Source organism: Sus scrofa, chromosome 12 (genome assembly GCF_054392235.1).
Source record: "Sus scrofa isolate SSC_HxYL_T2T_F1_AM1 chromosome 12, Sscrofa_HxYL_maternal_Yorkshire_Landrace_v2.0, whole genome shotgun sequence".
In the NCBI taxonomy this organism is placed as follows: Eukaryota; Metazoa; Chordata; class Mammalia; order Artiodactyla; family Suidae; genus Sus; species Sus scrofa.
The window spans coordinates 16259184-16278167 of NC_139394.1; the positions used below are offsets into that span (position 1 = coordinate 16259184).

Sequence of the window (18984 nt, forward strand, 5' to 3'; positions counted from 1 at the left end):
CTGGCATAGGCCAGTGGCTATAGCTCCAATTAGACCTGGGAACTTCCATATGCCATGGGAGCAGCCCTAGAAAAGGCAGAAAGACCAAAAGAAAAAAAAAAAAAAAAAAACCACACAAAAAAACCCATATACAAACATCTAGGAATAAGACAAAACCAGTAAGCCATGAAGGAGAAACATTAATAAATTGACGACTTCAAATTTTTTGACTTCTGAAAGGTGAGAGTAAACATAAAACTAAAAGATAAATTACAGTTCCGTTGTGGTGCATCGGAAATGAATCCAATTAGGAACCACGAGGTTGGGGGTTCGGTCCCTGGCCTCGCTCAGTTGGTTAAGGATCTGGCATTGCCATCATCTGTGGTGTAGGTTGCAGATGTGGCTCAGATCTGGTGTTGCTGTGACTCTGGTGTAGGTCACCAACTACAGCTCCAATTCCACCCCTAGCCTGGGAACCTCCATATGCCGTGAGTGCAGGCCTTAAAAAAAAAAAAAAAAAAAAGATAAATTACAAACAGGCAAAAAATATTTACAATATAAATGACAATGAGTTAACAGTCTTTTGTCTTTTTTTGTTGTTGTTGTTGTTGTTGTTGCTGTTGTTGCTATTTCTTGGGCCGCTCCCGCGGCATATGGAGGTTCCCAGGCTAGGGGTCCAATCAGAGCTGTAGCCACCGGCCTACGCCAGAGCCACAGCAACGCGGGATCCGAGCCACGTCTGCAACCTACATCACAGCTCACGGCAACGCCAGATCGTTAACCCACTGAGCAAGGGCAGGGACCGAACCCGAAACCTCATGGTTCCTAGTCGGATTCGCTAACCACTGCGCCACAACGGGAACTCCCGAGTTAACAGTCTTAATAAATAACATGCTCCTACCCATCAGTAAGACAAAACAAATACTCAAATAAATAAGCAGAGGAGCTGAACAAGCATTAAGAGAGAAATCCAAAAGGCCATTAAACATATGAAAAGATATAAATATCACTAATGAAGAAATGCAAGTTATCCTAGAAGAAAACATAGGCAAAACACTCTCTGATATCAACATCATGAATATTTTCTCAGGTCAGTCTCCCAAAGCAATAGAAATTAGAGCAAAAATAAACCCATGGGACCTCATCAAACTGAAAAGCTTTTGCACAGCAAAGGAAACCCAAAAGAAAACAAAAAGACAACTTACAGAATGGGAGAAAACAGTTTCAAATGATGCAATCGGCAAGGGCTTAATCTCTAGACTATATAAACAACTTATACAACCCAACAGCAAAAAAGCCAATCACCCAATGGAAAAATGGGCAAAAGACCTGAATAGACTGTTCTCCAAAGAAGATATACAGATGGCCAACAAACACATGAAAAAAGGCTCAACATCCCTGATTATAAGAGAAATGCAAATCAAAACTACCATGAGATACCACCTCACACCAGTCAGAATGGCCCTCATTAATAAATCCACAAATAACAAGTGCTGGAGGGGCTGTGGAGAAAAGGGAACCCTCCTGCACTCTTGGTGGGAATGTCAACTGGTACAGCCAATATGGAGAACAGTTTGGAGATACCTTAGAAATCTATACATAGAACTTCCATATGACCCCGCAATCCCACTCTTGGGCATCTATCCAGACAAAACTCTACTTAAAAGAGACACATGCACCCGCATGTTCATTGCAGCACTATTCACAATAGCCAGGACATGGAAACAACCCAAATGTCCATCGACAGATGGTTGGATTCGGAAGATGTGGTATATATACACAATGGAATACTACTCAGCCATAAAAAAGAATGACATAATGCCATTTGCAGCAACATGGATGGAACTAGAGAATCTCATCCTGAGTGAAATGAGCCAGAAAGACAAAGACAAATACCATATGCTATCACTTATAACTGGAATCTAATATCCAGCACAAATGAACATCTCCTCAGAAAAGAAAATCATGGACTTGGAGAAGAGACTTGTGGTTGCCTGATGGGAGGGGGAGGGAGTGGGAGGGATCGGGAGCTTGGGCTTATCAGACACAACTTAGAATAGATTTACAAGGAGATCCTGCTGAGTAGCATTGAGAACTTTGTCTAGATACTCATGTTGCAACAGAAGAAAGGGTGGGGGGAAAAAATGTAATTGTAATGTATACATGTAAGGATAACCTGACCCCCTTGCTGTACAGTGGGAAAATTAAAAAAATCATTTAAAAAAAAAAAAAAAAGAAAGAAAAGAAATGCAAGTTAAAACAAGGTATTTTTCTCACTGGCAAATATTATAGTGACAGATATTATAGTGACAGAATTCAGTATTAGAAGGGTATGTAGAAATTGGGACCCTCAAACTGCTGATAACCTGCTAGCAATTACGTGATAAAAGTAAGTATATTCTTTGACTTGGGAGCTCTACTTTGGAAACTGATTCAGAGGGGAAAATGCATAAATACAGAGGTATATATAAGGACATGGAATACAACATTAATTATAGAATACAAAATGTTTATAGGCTATTGATTAAATAAATACAATGGAAATGAGGAAATCTACTATATGAACACACATCACGTATACACATATACCCACTAAACTTTTTTTTTCCCCTTTATTTTTTCTTTTTTGGCCACCCTGTAGCATATGGAGTTCCCGGGCGAGGGATCAGATCCAGGCCACAGTTGTGACCTAAACTGCAGCTGCTGCAACACTGGATTCTTAACCCACTGTGCCAGGCTGGGGATCAAACCTGGACCCTAGTGCTCTAGAGACACTGTCAATCCCATTGCTCCAAAGAGGGAATTCCTAAACTCTTTAATAATAGTTCTTATTGAGAAGAATTTGTATTTTGCCATTTCTGAACTGTTGAACTTTCATACTCCATATGTATCCCTTTATCAGGGAAAATTAGTTAACATTTCATTTTAGAAAACAAAAGTAAAACAAATTAATCAAAATCATCCTGACAAAAGAATTGTTTCAAAAAACTCTACAAGTAGGAGTTCCCTTCGTGGCTCAGTAGTTAACGAATCTGACTAGGCTCCATGAGGATGCAGGTTCGATCCCTAGCCTCGCTCAGTGGGTTAAGGATCCAGCACTCCTGTGAGCTGGGGTGTAGGTCACAGATGCAGCTCAGATCCCGAGGTGCTGTGGCTGTGGTGAAGGCCGGCAGCTGCAGCTCTGATTCTGACCCCTAGCCTGGGAACTTACATATGCTGCGAGTGGGTCCCTAAAAAACAAACAAACAAAACCCAAAAACCAAAAGTAAAAAAAAAAAAAACCTCTATGAGAAGAATCCACCTCAAGACCAACACTCTTACCCTACCAAATAAAAACAGTTTAAATTCAGGCTCCAGAACACCTGTGAAACCCATTCACAACAGTCTCAATACTCAGGAGACTTCTCATTGAAGCTGCAACATTAAAACAAATCATTCTGTTATATATTCAATACATATTTGCCAAGGGCTCAAAGAGCTTAAAATATTTCTGGAAATACAGCAGTCTAGGATATTTGTATGAACCTCCCCTTAGAAAACAACTGTAAAAACAGGACAACATATGAAAAAAGATATTAAAAGCATACAAAAGTTAATAAAATAGTAGGGATCTGGCAAGACCTAAGGGAAATAAGGAACACAAGACAGGGTAAAAGAAGCACCAAAGTCACATCTGCCCTATGAGGACCTGCAGATCTTGAATTTCCCTTCCCAGGGCACCATGTTACTAAGTGGACAGTCACAGGCCAAAGCCCACCCAGAGTACAGGGTTCAATAAGAAACCCTTCCCACTTTAAGCTACACTTCCAAAGCACTACTACAAACTGCCCAGGCCATGCAGGGAGAGAGGCTCCCCTGAGAAATGTTAACATAATTCAAATCAATATTGCCTAAGTGGCTGAAACAAACAAACAAAATAAGCAAACCAAACAAACAAAATACAAGCTATGAATTCAGTAATTTGTAGTATTACTGAGTTAGTAGAATCTCTAGGCACTTGAAAGAAGCAAATAAAAATTCTCCCTGGAGGAACACATATTTACCCAAGATCTCAAAGAAATTTCACAAATAATTTTTCAAGAACAATGAGCAGTCCGCAAAAAATGAAGCATAAAAGAAATAAAGCCCTGAGAAGTTCCCGTTATGGTTCAGCAGTAACAAACCCAACCAGTATCCATGAAGATGCGGGTTCAATCCCTGGCCCTGTTCAGTGGGTTAAGGATGTGGTGTTGCCATGAGGTGTGTGTAGGTCACAGACACAGCTCAGATCCTGCGCTGCTGGAGCTCCAATTCGACCCCTAGCCTGGGAAACTTTCATATGCTGCAAGTGCAGCGCTAAAAAGCAAAAAAAAAAGAGAAAAGAAAGAAAGCCCTGAACAACAACTAGGAAAAACAAGAGACAGAAGAAAGAGATTCAAAATGACTTCAAATACCAGAATTAAAACACATAGATTATAAAACAACGATGTCTACTAGAATAAAAAAATAAATGAAAGACAGGTTTGAATATATACACAGGGAACATAAAACAACAAAAATTAAGAATTAGTGGGGCAAGAGTTCCCGTCGTGGCTCAGTGGTTAACAAATCTGACTAGGAACCATGAGGTTGCGGGTTCCATCCCTGGCCTTGCTCAGCAGGTTAATGATCCAATGTTGCCGTGAGCTGTGATGTAGGTTGCAGAGGTGGCTCAGATCCCACGTTGCTCTGGCTCTGGCGTAGGCCAGCGGCTACAGCTCCGATTCAACCCCTAGCCTGGGAACCTCCATATGCCCCAGGAGCGGCCCAAGAAATAGCAAAAAGACAAAAAAAAAAAAAGAATTAGTGGGGCAAATTAAATACAACAAAACAGAGAATTTGGGGACTGAAAGGCAAGAAACTATCCAAAATGGAGCATACAAAGACCAAAAGAAAATTGAAAAAAGAAGTTAAGAGGCATGATGATAGAGAGAGTGTAACATGTAGACTTTTTCGAAAACATATATAACATATCGAAATTTTATAGGAGGTAAAAAAGACAAGGCAGAGATAATATCTGAAGAGAAAATGGAAAATAATTATTCAGAAATGGTATAAGACACCAACCCACAGATATCAGAAGCCTAACAAATTACAAACAAGAGAAATAAAAGGATGCATCATAGTAAAACTGCAGACCACCACAGATAAAGATGTTAAAAGCAGCCTGGGGTGGGGATGGAGGGGGAGGAGTAGATACTTTCAAAGAAATAGCAAGTGAATGAAAGCCGGCTTCTCCATAGTAACAAGAGGTACCAGAAGATGGTAATAATATACCCAATTGTATGAAAAGAAAAAAAATGCCAACTGCAAATATACACAGCATATACATCTTTCAAGAATAAAGTGAAATCAAGTTATTTCGGCAAACAAACACCTAGAGTTAACCCCCAGCAGATACATACTGTACTAAAAGAATACAAAAGGAAGGCAGAAGAAAGTGACCCAGAGCGGAAGGTGTAATATGCAAAAAGGGAAGAAGCTCAAAGAAAAAGGTAAATATACAGATAAATCTAAATGAACACCAACAGTATAAAACAATATGTTTTATGAGGCCAAAAACAAAAAAGGTGAAATAAAAACATACACAACCACCAAGTTAAGTAGTAGATAATGGAGTCAATGCTCTGAGGTGATCATGTACTTGACAGGAGGGTAAAGATACTAGTAACAACACTCCGGCACATCAGAGATACCTGTGGTCCTTTCTAAGCGACACACCACACAGGACTAGCAGAGGAGACAAATATGAAATAATTTTTAAAAATCCAAGTTAAACAAGAAATGAAAAGAAAAAGTAACAGAATAGGCAGGAAAAAAAAGAAATACATTAAAAGATGGTACATTTCAACTCAATATAATGGTAAGTATATTAAATGTAAATAGGGAAAATACACTAAAGTTTAAAAAAATGGACTGAATAAAGAAAAAAATTTCAACTAGATATGTGTCAGATACACTGAGAACATAATGAAAAGCTGATAGTATAAAAATGGAAATATTTACATCATACAGCAGTTTGTATGTACTTAAATATCGGATAAACTGCAGTTAGAGCAAAAAGTACCACAAGAAATTAAGAGAATCACTTAATACATAAAGCAAAAATATAAATACAAGAAGTTCCCACTATCATGAGAGTCATGAATATACCTCTTAATAACTGACAAAGAGCCAAAAGTTGGAATTCAGAACATTTAGGAGTGCCCTCCATGGCTCAGCGGAAACGAATCTGACTAACATCCATGAGGACACAGGTTGGATCCCTGGCCTTGCTCAGTGGGTTAAGGATCCGGTGTTGCCATGAGCTGTGGTGTAGGTTGCAGACGCGGCTTGGATCCCACGTTGCTGTGGCTCTGGCGTAGGCTGGCAGCTACAGCTCCAATTCGACCTCTAGCCTGGGAACCTCCATATGCCGCGGGAGCGGCCCAAGAAATGGCAAAAAAAAAAAAAAAAAAAAAAAAAAAAGACACACAAAAAAAAGGCTTATGTTTTATGTACTTTTTTGTATTTAACAAGAAATACAAAAGAATAGTTGGGGGAAAAAAGCAAAAGTAATTCTTTATCCATTCTTCCCTTTCAACAGATAGTCAGGAGTACCTACCGTGTGCCCAACATCGTTTTGGGTGTTAGAGACTGAAAATTACACAAGATATCACCTCTTCCCGTGTGTGTGGGAAATAAACAAAACAAAGCCCTTGCTCTCTTCAGCTCAGGACGCCACTGCAGCACAGGTTTGACCCCTGGCCTGGGAACTTCCACATGCTGTGGGAACAAAGTCCCTGATCTCTTGGGAGAAGATGGGCAACAGATTAATTGGATAGTTAAAAATTAAGGTATGTAAATTATTAAATAAAAATTTTTAAATTATACCATACACCAGTGAATGATCTATAGCAATACACAATACGGATGAATCTTACAAAAGTAGTGTTGAACAAAAGAAGCCAGATGCAAGAGTATATACTGCATGATTCCTTTTATACAAAATACAAAACAAAAAACTATGCTATGCTATTAGAAGTCAGGATAGTGGCTACTACCCCAATGGCAGGGAAGGGGCTAACAACTGTAAGGGAGCATAAGGGGGTTTTTGAAGGGGCTGGTAATACTTTGTTTCTTGTGCTGGTACAGTTTGTGAGAATTCATTAAGTTGTAGACTTATGTATATAAATATGAATCAGTGAAAAAACTTCAAATACATATCAAAATTTAAAGGTATATGTAAGGTAGTAATAATCTAGAATTAAAACAGGATTAGGGACAGAGCTACAAGGTGAAAGGGACTGCTATTTAAAGAAGGTAGCCAGGAGAGACCTCTCTGATAAGGTCATTTTTGAGCAACAGCCTTATGAAGAGATTGCTAATCATGCTATTCCTGGAAGAGGGAAGAGCAGGTACAAAGTCTCTGAAGCAAAAGAGAGCTTCAGTGTTCAAGGAACTTCAAGGAGGCCAGCGGAGCTAGGGTGGCAGGAGGGAGAGGGAGAATAAATAGAGTCAGGCCAACGGGGAAGCCAAGATCATTGAAGGAGCTTCTGAGCCATATACGCCTGGAGCAGTCTGGACCAGCCGCTGAACAGTTTTGAGCAGAGAAGGGTCAGGATCTGCCTTAATTTTTTCATTGAATCATTTTGGCTACTATACTGAAAATAGGTGAGACACAGGCATAAACAGGGAGATCACATTGAAGATTAAAGCGGAGAAACAAACAAAAAAACCAAACCAAAACAAAACAAAACAAAAAAAAACAAACAAAAAAAAGAGGTTGGATTTGGGTATTTTTAAAAAGAAAATAGGATTTATTAACGGATTAGATATGGCACAGGAGGTTATGACCTGAAAAACCAGAGGGAGTAAACCATCATTTACCAGGACCAGGTAGACTGCAGGAAGGGCAGCTTGTTATTGTTGTTCTGCTAGTGATGGGGGAGGGGAGGCGGAGAGTTCCTTTGGGGATGTTTTTAAGCTGAACATTAAGTGGAAATGTCAAGTAGAGCTGGAAACAATTTTCAGGAAAACCTGTGCCCAAATGAAGAGCTGGCAAGTTCATTAATCCTAAAAGGCAGATATGGATGACGATGTAAGAGCTTGGTAGATCTGGAATAGGAGCATGCGAAGTTCTCTTCAGATTGTTTCTGATTGCTTCTATTTTCTCAGTAAAATAAAAAGAAAAAGCCATCAGTTGAAACAGTAGAAGGAGAGGAAGTGTTGCTGGAGGTTTGCAGGAAATGACAAAAACATGAAATATGCATCTAGGAAAGGAACTATGAAAATATAATAGGACTGGTAGGCAACTGGGATCCATGAGGTTAGCGATCATGAACTTAAAGTGAGATCAGTCAGCATGGGTATATGTCTAACCATGCTGAGCTGCTTAGACACAGGCAAGGAAAAGGTGGAAAATTAGATTTTACCAGGGCCAAGTGTTTTCAGGCAAGTATGATGGAGAAAGTGGGAAAAGGGAATTGAAGGGTATACACAAATCAGTGATTATAACAACAGAGCGCAGAACCTAAGTTGGGAGAATAAAGAGCTTTTCAATGCCAATAGGAAAAGGAAATTAAAACTTGGTTCCTATTTTACCACCTAAAATATACTTAGACTGGCAAAACAATGGTGAGGACCAGCTCTCATTCACAGAGATGGCAGAAATGTCTACGGATCATTGAATAACATCTCTTTTGTCTTTAGGTAAATTGACAAATGATAGATGAGTAGTCACATTACTAAAGCCAAATGAAAAAAATCTTCAGGAAGAAAAGAGTAATAGACAACAAAATTCTACGAATCATACTTGTCCTCAACGGATAATTCTGCAATCTCCCTTAACATTTTAACTTAATAAAAATACAGACATAAGCCCTCCTCCAAAGTTATCTAACAAACCTCAACCTCGCCAAGCAGATCTATGTATCAGGCATTTCTAACATTTTTAAACATGGCAAGGATGACAAAATAATAGCAAAAATTTTCAAGCTGAATACATTTTCCTAAGTTCTTTAATAATTATAATTCTACCCTAAAGAATGCATGTTTTTATGGGGGGGGGAATACATTTTGAAATACTTTAACAATACAGAGGACTAAATCACTTAGGGGAAAAAGTAATTTTAATCAACTCTGAGGTGTCACAGAAAAGCAACTTTCCTAAACAGAGACCTAGAATGAAAACTCCTGATCTCCCTTTTCCCTAAGATCCCATAGCAATATCTGTGGCATCAGTGGAAGGAACACACTCAGGTAGTGAGTTCTTACATGGTATGAACAAACTATCCAAAGGCACCTGAGCAAATTAACACAAAATCCTACATTAGCTAGCTCAGGGATTCTTAATCTTGGCACTAAGTGACATTTTAGGCTAGATTATTCTTTGTTGTGAGCACCTGTCTTTTGCATTGTAGGATGTTTACCAGCATCCCTGGCCTCCGCCCAGTAGATGCCTATGGCATCCTCCCACCCACCTTCTAGTTGTGACCAAAAATTACTCCAACATTCCCAAACATCCCCTGAGGGGACAAACTACCACCCTACCCCCTAGAGAATGACTAACATAAGCTATAATATTTGTAAGAGCTTCAGATCTCAATAAAAGACAGAAAACAAACCAATCCCAAATTTGTATAGCATAAGGTTCTTCACTGTATCACTGAGGAAGCCTTAAAAATAATTTCAAATGCCAGGAGCTAACCAAAATCTTTTATTTATTTGTATGTATATATATATATATATATATATAGTCATTTTGCCATTTCTTGGGCCGCTCCCACGGCACATGGAGGTTCCCAGGCGAGGGGTCGAATAGGAGCTGTAAGCCACCGGTCTACACCAGAGCCACAGCAACGCAGGATCCCAGCAACCTCTACACCACAGCTCACGGCAACGCTGGATCCTTAACCCACTGAGCAAGGCCAGGGACGGAACCCGCAACCTCATGGTTCCTAGTTGGATTCGTTAACCACTGAGCCACAACGGGAACTCCTCTTTGTTTATTTGTATTTTATTCTTTTAAGGAACTTTTAAGTCTATAGCAAGAGCGAAAACCTAATGTTTGGACTGGAAATCACTTTCTTAACAGAACACTAAACTGGAGGCCTAGTAGTCACTTACTATACTAAGCATCTAAAGTTAGCTCTTATCAAACGTAAATTTAACTGATGTAGATTTGAATCTAAGTTAAGTGATTCATAGCTAATACTAAGAATGTTTCTCCTTAATGCCTAATTCCCTTTGGATAATTAATGGAAGAGAAACTTTGTTTGTGTGTTCCTTGGCTGCTTGTATCCTACAACAGGTGTCACATTTCTCCAGGTGAATGCTTACCGGTAAGGGATTGGATAAGGAATGTTGCGGTGAGGATCGTGCAACTGGTGGAACACTTCTGCCAGGGCTGGTTCCTGGCCCGCTTCCCCCAGCAAACTGGCCAACAGGGAAAAATGGATATGAATAATTCACAACAGTACTATGCTTCAGATAAGGAGAGTAAAAGATTAATACACAAACAGGTCTTAATTACATATGGCCCCTTCAAGTCAATATATCTTACTATCGAGAGAAAATGCCATGTAAGTCAAATTCTGCTCTTTTCAATGAGATTTTTGAGGAGCACCAGCAGAAATGTACCAAGATATAAAGAAAACATGGCTAGAAAGCTGAAGGTACACATGGTTTTGAAAGGACCTAAGAGAAGAATGTTTTCCCTTCTTTTCTCAAAATACACGAAGCAGGAATACAGCAGATGTTACTGTCTTCTTTAGTAACCACTAACGATGGGTCAGTGAGCTCACTACACATTTCACTGGACTAAAGGGAAGAGGACAAAAGAAGAGTCCAAGACATTCCACTTCAATCTTTGTAAGACACAAAACCTAGTCCGGCCAAGAGAAAAATCACCTCATTTGTGAATTTTTATATCATCACAGACAAGACACATCATAAACAAATTTAAATTTAGCAAGTTAACAGCCGTTTCCTCTTATAGAGAGAGATGTGGCAGCGCTAGGTTGATGAAGATGGGGAGGAAGGGGAGGAAAAAATATTGTTTTCTAAAGCCCTAAATAAATTAAAGGATTCAGGTTTTTTTTTAAATCACTACAGATGTTTTTTTCCAAAAAATTTAACTTACCTCAAAGTAATCACTAATTTTATGTCCCCTAGGAGTGCCTTTCCCTGAAAATGAAACCAAAGTAAGTATGGTTTTTCCAATAACACAAGTAAACCATCATTCACAAAAGTATACTATGCCTATCTATCTTGTTATTAAGTGATGACTTTTACCAAATGAGCCAAAATACATGTATCCTAAGAACAGAGACAGTTTTCTTCACAAGATAAAAGACTGAATAAAGACTGAAAGAAAGACTTTCTCACAGTTTGATTCATTAACCTTTCTTTTACAAGTATATTAACAAAACTTATGCCGCAAGTGTATATGAAAACATAAACTATAATTCATATCCCCAACTAAGAGGATAAAAAATTCAAAACAAATTCATTGGAACTAAAAGGTTTACTCTATTTCACAAAAACTTTGTGACCTTGTCACTCTAGGAGAATTTTCTCCCAAAAAGTAAAAAATGATTTGCAGATTAAAAGAATAAGGAAAATAAAAAGACTACAGTTTTCATTTTTTGGAAGTCTTTCCATTTCATTCATTCTTTCTTTAATTATTTAAAGAAATTTGGCATTATTACAATCATATTTACAGATTTATTTCACTGGGCACAAATGTTCAACTAAATAATTGACATAGAAGAGTAGGTAAAATAGCAGCCATGTAAATGAAACCATTTCTGCTTGCCTATTATTAACAAATCACTGATCTAACACGAGACAGTTAAAACTTCAATGTAACCTCTTTTCTGTACAATAAATGCTTAGTCTGACAAAAAACCCATGGTGAGAAGGTCATTAACTTACAACAGGGAAAACCAGTCCCCAAAGAACTGACACTGTTTTGTCAAGTGTGTATCAAATGGCAAATCTATAATAAACAGCCTGATATTCCCTTAAGGAATATAAATCTCCTTTGTCAGGACTCCTTGTACACAAACTATTTAGTGTGAGCTGGAAATTTTCTACCTAAGTACATAAGAATTTAGTATTTTTTACTGGTGAGAAATTATTACTACCTTGGCTAGTTTCATACGGTTCAGCTTTTCTTTTCCGGTTTCGCTGGTCATTCTGTTTCTTCTCAGGAGTCTGTTAAATACCATATACATCACAATTAGCATTTTGTCATTATGAAAATTAGAGGCTATGCACAAAATATCAAACTTATAAGGAGGTTTAACTGGCACAGACAAGTCCTAAATCAGTGTCCTGCTCTTAAAGCACATTCGTGGAAGGAGATTAGGGTCTGGAACCAGACCATCTATACAACTTTTGGCAAACTAGTTAAAATAGCAGTTTCAATTTACTTATCTATAAATCAGGGCTGCTGCAAAGCTTAAATAAGACTTTTTTTGGACTGTGCCCAGAGCATATGGAAGTTCCCAGGCCAGGGATTGAACCCACCACAGCAGTGACAACACCAGATCCTTAACCAGTGAGACACCAAGGAACTCCAAATACAACATTTTATACAGCATAAGTGTAGTACAAGCGCCTGGTATACAGTAGGCTCTGACAGCAGCTGTTATAATATTTCTACCTTGAAAGAGCTTAAATCTAATCCTTTTTTCCAAAAAGGAGATATTTGCATAATAACTCAACTGACTCTAACATACTGTAAATTTTATCTAAGTGCAAAGTAGTTGAGTGCATATCCATGCAGCTAGGTTATTTGCCTTAAAAAATGAAAAAACTTCAAATTTTATTACTAAGGTCTGTCAGGTCATAATGACCCACTCTGCTGAAGTACTGACACGTGCTAAAACTCAAGGACACCTAAGCTAATTTGGCCACAAATGCAAATTTCTACCCTTTATTGATGGCAATTAAGCAAAAATTTAAAGGACAACACTCATGCATGATTATAATAATAGAAACCTATCAGGCCACATCTGCTCAGACACAAAGAGCACACAACTCAAAGGGGAGTCATTCACACAGACCCTACCAGCATCCCAGAATTATGCAGTGCCGTGTTTAACCCAGACTGAAAGAGTGGGAATACGAAATGCAATGGATGTGGCTTCTTACCTCTACCTCCTTATCACTCAAGGACCCCACGCTGCACAAGCTCTGGTTGGAAGACTCACTATTGAGTGGCCCCTGGAAAAAAGAAAAGAAAAAGGAATCAAAAGAATCTAATTTAGGATGACAGCAAAACTGAAGAAGCCATTTGATTTTAATATCTAAGTCAACTCAAAGCAACCAAGAGTTAATAATTACAACACTTCTGAGCCAACTTGAAAAGAATTCAATCAACCATTACAGTATAGGGCCCTCATGTTAAAATTTAGCTACTGTTATTTTCATTTCCTTTACAAACTCTACTCATGTGCAAATTTTTCCCTTCTAGACTATTTCCACATGTAGCGAATTCATTCTCTAAGGAAAATAAGCAAGGGGAAATCAATTCTCTTGGCCTCTTGTATCATAAGGCAATACCTGAGAGTTGAGATGTTATGGTTCCTTACAAGGGGGTGGTCAGAGCCCATAATGAAGGAAACACTTTTCTGAATCATGCTTTAAAGACGCATTACTGCTAGCTCAAAAAACTTACAAGAGATTAACTTCTAGCCTAAAAGCAGGAGACTCTGTGATAGCCTGCTTCTCAGTGAAACCAATGGAAATAAGTTTTTAAAACCACCATTCAAAACCTCTGACGACAGTCCCTTAGGGCAAACAGCAAATGAAGAAACAACCATTCAATAAAATCTATGAAAATTCAGTCTGAAAGGTGAAAGTCTGTGGTATTGCAACCAGACTCCCTCACCCTTCCACCTCAGCAGGGCTCCAGACTACTGCAGCCAAGAACACATGGCGCCCTCTTCCCCCAGCTCTCAGTCCAAGGGCTTTCTTCCTGAGAGGAGAAGGATTTCAGGTTTCTTAGCTTGCCCCCAGCTCTCCATTGCTGAGGCTAAGTCCCAGGCCCCAGGCAAGTACATCAAAAAACAGGACACTCCACAGCAAAGGAAACCATTAAAAAAAAAAAAAAAAAAGACAACCTACAGAATGGGAGAAAATAGTTTCAAACGATGCAACTGACAAGGGCTTAATCTCCAAAATATACAAACAACATATATAATGCAACAGCAAAAAAACCACTAACTCATTTGAAAAATAGCCAAAAGACCTGAATAGACCTTTCTCCAAAGAAGACATACAGAAGTTCCCATCGTGGTGCAGTTGAAACGAATCCAACTAGGAACCATGAGGTTGGGGGTTCGATCCCTGGCCTCGCTCAGTGGGTTAACGATCCTGTGTTGCTGTGAACTATGGTGTAGGCTGGCAGCAACAGCTCTGATTAGACCCCTAGCCTAGGAACTTCCACATGTCCAGGGTTCGGCCCTAAAAAAGACAAAAGACAAAAAAAAAAAAGAAGACATACAGATGGCCAATAGGCACATGAAAAAAATGCTCAACATCACTAATTATTACAGAAATGCAAATCAAAACTACAAGGTACCACTTCACACCAATCAGAATGGCCATCATTAACAAGTCAACAAATAGCAAATGCTAGAGAGGGTGTGGAGAAAAGGGACCCTCCTACACTGTTGGTAGGAATGTAAGTTGGTACAACCACTATGGAAAACAGTATGAAGGTACCTCAGAAAACTAAATACAGAACTACCAAACAACCCAGCAATCCCACTCTTGGGCATATATCTGGACAAAACTTTCATTGAAAAAGATACATGCACCCGTATGTTCATGGCAGCACTATTCACAATAGTCAAGACATGGAAACAACCTAAATGTCCACTGCCAGATGAATGGATTAAGAAGATGTCGTGTATATATACACAATGGAATACTACTCAGCCATAAAAAGGAACAAAATAATGCCATTTGCAGCCACATGGATAGAACTAGAGATTCTGGTACTAAGTGAAGTAAGTCAAAAACAGAAAGACAAATACCATATGCTATCACTTACATCTGGAATCTAATATATGGCACAAATGAACGTTTCCACAGAAAAGAACTCATGGACTTGGAGAACAGACTTGTGGTTGCCAAGGGGAAGGGGGACTGGGAGTTTAGGGTTAATGCAAACTATTGCATTCAGAGCAGATAAGTAACAAGATCCTGCTGTATAGCACAGGGAACTATACCTAGTCACTTGTGATGGAACATGATGGAGGATAGTAACGTGAGAAAAATAATGTGTGTGTGTGTGTGTGTGTGTGTGTGTGTGTGTGTGTGTGTGTGACTGAGTCACTTTGCTGTACAGTAGAAATTCAAAGAACACTGTAAATCAATTATAATGGAAAAAATAAAAATCTAAAAGCAAAACAAAACAAGCAAAAACCCTGGAGGCTCCCTTCTGCCCAACTTCAGCTTACAGAACAGAGGCTCTTCCTTAAGCATGGTACACTGAGAACAATGGGATCCCAAGAGCCCTTCTGCCCAGCTTGTGAGATGATAGGTCACACCAGGAGAGATGAGCTGCTGTGTGCACCCCATCTCCACCTCCACCTCCCCAGCATTCAGTTCCTAGAGCCTGTATGTCACTAACAGAAAAGTGTCACTCATTGTCTCAATCTCCAGCTCTAGATCTTTGGCTTAGACATTCTGCCAGGGGGAATAAGCAAGAACCTGGAGTACCAAATCTTTTCCCAAAGGACCTGACTTCATTCTCAACAGTGTATACAAGTTTAAGTCTAAGGGTATTCAATGGAGGTTGTGGTAAAAAGCAACTGGAAAGAGATTTGTGTGATGAAGATTAGTCTTATCTCTATATCAGCTAGTCTGCAGGAGAGAATTAAGGAATAAGACACCTGGGAGGAGTCCTTCCCTAGTCAGAACAAACAGCAAACCTAGACCTCAGAAACTTTTCCTTCTAAGGAACCCTGATTTGATTGGATTAGTTTGTAGAGGAATTTATGCCTCAGGGCATTGCTGAAAACAAGAGAAGAGTCTGGACAATTAGTGGAGTTTAACAGCTGGGTTGGTCAGGAAAAGAGAGTCCTACCAAGTACCAGTCATCCTAGGGCACCTAAAGGGACCCACAAGAAGTAAAGGAAGGTATGAATGACAATGCTGCCTCAAATAAAGACTATCAGTAGAGACCCAGAAATTTTATTTTTTCAAAAAATAGGAATTCTGGAGTTGAAAACTACAATAGAAAATAAAAGATGTGGAGTTCCCGTTGTGGCTCTATGGTAACAAACCCAACTAATATCCATGAGGATGCAGGTTCAATCCCTGGCCTCACTCAGTGGGTAAAGGATCCAGTGCTGCCATGAGCTGTGGTGTAGGTTGCAGACACAGCTCAGATAGCATGTGGTGTGGCTGTGATGTAGTCTGGCAGCTGCAGCTCCAATTCACCCCCTACCCTGGGAACTTCCATATGTGGCATGAGCAGCCCTAAAAAAATAAAATATGCACTAAAGGGGGACAAGAGTAGAACTAAACTGGCAGAAGAAATAATTTTAGCAAATCTGAAGATAGATCAATAAAGATTATGCAAAACTGCAAAACAGGAAATAGAAACAAGGAGTCCCTATTATGGCGCAGCAGAAACGAATCCGGCTAGGAACCATGAGGTTTCGGGTTCCATCCCTGGCTTCACTCAGTGGATTAAGGATACTTTGCCGTGAGCTGTGGTGCAGACGCAGCTCGGATCCCATGTTGCTGTGGCTGCAGTGTAGGCCACCAACTACAGCTCCAATTCGACCCCTAGCCTGGGAACCTCCGTGTGCTGTAAGTGTGGCCCTAAAAAGCAAAAAGAAAAGAAAAGAAAAGAGAAACAAAATGAACAGAACTTCAGAGAAATGTAAAAAACTGTTAAGTACATGACCATGCACATAACTGGGACACTAGAAGGCAAGAAGAGCAAGAAAGGAGCAGGAAAAAAATCTATGAAGCAATAATGGCTGAAAATTTCTCAAATTCTTTAAAAAACAGTATCTTACCAATATAAGAAGCTTGATGAACTCCAAGTAGGATAAAAAAAAAAAAAAAACATAAAGAGACATATTATAGGAAAAATGCTCAAAGGGAAAGAAAAGGAGAAAATCTTGAAAGCAGAAACATAATGCATCACTTACAAGGGAAGCTCAACAAGATTAATAGCTGATTTCTGAGCAAAAACAATGGAGGCCAGAAGGCAGAAGGATAACATATTCAAAGTGCTGGGGTGCAGCAGAGAAGTCAACCAAGAATCTTATAATAAGTATTTAAAAAATGAAGGCAACTGTAGTGGTATGGGTTCAATTCCCAGCCCAGTGCAGTGGGTTAAGTATTCGGTGTTGCCACGAATGTGGTGTAGGTCGCACCTGCTGCTTGGATTTGATCCCTGGCCCCGGAACTCTCATATGCCGTAAATGGAGCAAAAAAGAATGAAAGAAAGAGAGAGAGAAAGAAGGAGGGAAGGAAAGAAAAGAAAGAGAAAAAAAGACTTTTCAGATAAAAAAGGAACGTCCTCAACCTGATAAAAGAGCATCTACCAAAACAAAACAAAACAAAAAAAAACTACAACATAATTAATGTTAAAGACTGGATACTTCCCCCTAAGATCTAAACAAGACAAGGACGTTTGTTCTCATTCACATCTACTCAACATTATACTAGAGGTTCTCGTCAGGCAATTATGTAAGAAATAGAAGTACAGGACAATCAGGTTTGAAAGGAAGAAGTAAAACTCTGCCATTCTGAAATGACATACTCTTAAATATATAGAACCCCAAAGAATCTGCTAGTTTACTACTTGAATTTAATAAGTTCAGCAAGATTACAGTATATAAAATCAATACACAAAAATCAATTTTTGTTCTATAATCCTGCAATGAAAAATCTGAAAATGAAATTAAGAAAACAATTCCATTCACATTAACATCAAAAAGAACAAAATACTTTGGAAAATATTTGGGAATACACAAAAGAAGCACAAAATTCTTTTGGAGTTCCCACTGTTGCAAAATGGGATCAGTAGCATCTCTGGAGTCCTGAAATGCATGTTCGATTCCCAGTCCAGCACAGTGGATGAAGGATCTGGCCTTGCTGCAGCTGTGGCGCAGGTCACAACTGCAACTCGGATCTGATTCCTGGCCTGGAACCTCCATATGGCGCAAGGCAGACAAAAAAGATGGCAGTTCTCTTCTAGCTGATTTATAGATCCAATGGAATCCCCATCAGAATTCCAGCTGACTTCGTAGAAACTGACAAGCTGATTCTAAAATTTCATGGGGATTTACAAGGGTCCAGAATACACAAAACAACTCTGACAAAGAACAAAGTAGATGAATTCATATTCCCTGACTTTAAGACTTATTACAAAGCAACATTAATCAAGACAGTGTACTACTGGCAAAAAAGACAGATCAATGGACTAGAGAGTCCAGAGGTAGATCCATAATCTATAGTCAAATGATTATTGACAAAGGAGCCATTTAATAGGAGAAAGAATGGTCTTTTTAACAAATGGTGCTAGGACAACTGAAAAACCACAAGCAAAACAATGAAAATAAACCCTTACTTCACACCATATGCAAAAAATAACTCAAAATTGTCCAAGGAGGCAGAGCTTCCTTGCCTGCCCGTTTGAATCTCTCACAAGCATCCTATCTTAATAAATCTTTTTCTTGCCAATCAAAAAAAAAGTGGAGTTCTGTCATGGCTCAGTGGTTAACAAACCTGACTAGTATCCATAAGGATGCGGGTTCGATCCCTGGCCTCGCTCAGGGGGTTAAGGATCCAGTGTTGCCATGAGCTATAGCATAGGCTGCAGATGCAGCTCGGATCCCGTGTTACTGTGGCTATGGCTGTGGCCAGCAGCAGCTATAGCTCTGATTTGATCCCTAGCCTGGGAACCTCCATATGCCGAGGGTTTGGCCCTAAAAAGATTTAAAAAATAAAATAGGTCAAGGACTTAAA

General features: G+C 39.2%; 1 protein-coding gene and 1 long non-coding RNA gene across 24 annotated transcripts in view; one reads left to right on the forward strand and one right to left on the reverse strand.

Annotated features, from left to right (window-relative positions):
• The window catches only part of LOC146398066 (uncharacterized), a 1038644-nt gene that overhangs the window by 628253 nt on the left and 391407 nt on the right, over window positions 1-18984 (forward strand). The window lies entirely within an intron of this gene.
• TLK2 (tousled like kinase 2) overlaps window positions 1-18984 on the reverse strand; it is a 142628-nt gene that overhangs the window by 68657 nt on the left and 54987 nt on the right. For 14 of the 23 annotated variants that reach the window (XM_084984140.1, XM_084984130.1, XM_021068152.2 and 11 more), the window contains exons 3-6: window positions 13138-13209; window positions 12126-12195; window positions 11120-11163; window positions 10318-10413 (exon numbers count right to left, since the gene is read on the reverse strand). The exons of 1 other annotated variant lie outside the window; for it this stretch is intronic. In XM_084984140.1, the coding sequence (XP_084840266.1) occupies window positions 10318-10413; window positions 11120-11163; window positions 12126-12195; window positions 13138-13209 (282 nt within the window). The remainder of the gene's footprint in view (window positions 1-10317; window positions 10414-11119; window positions 11164-12125; window positions 12196-13137; window positions 13210-18984) is intronic. 8 more of the 23 variants (XM_084984142.1, XM_084984135.1, XM_084984134.1 and 5 more) reach the window with 1 other exon arrangement.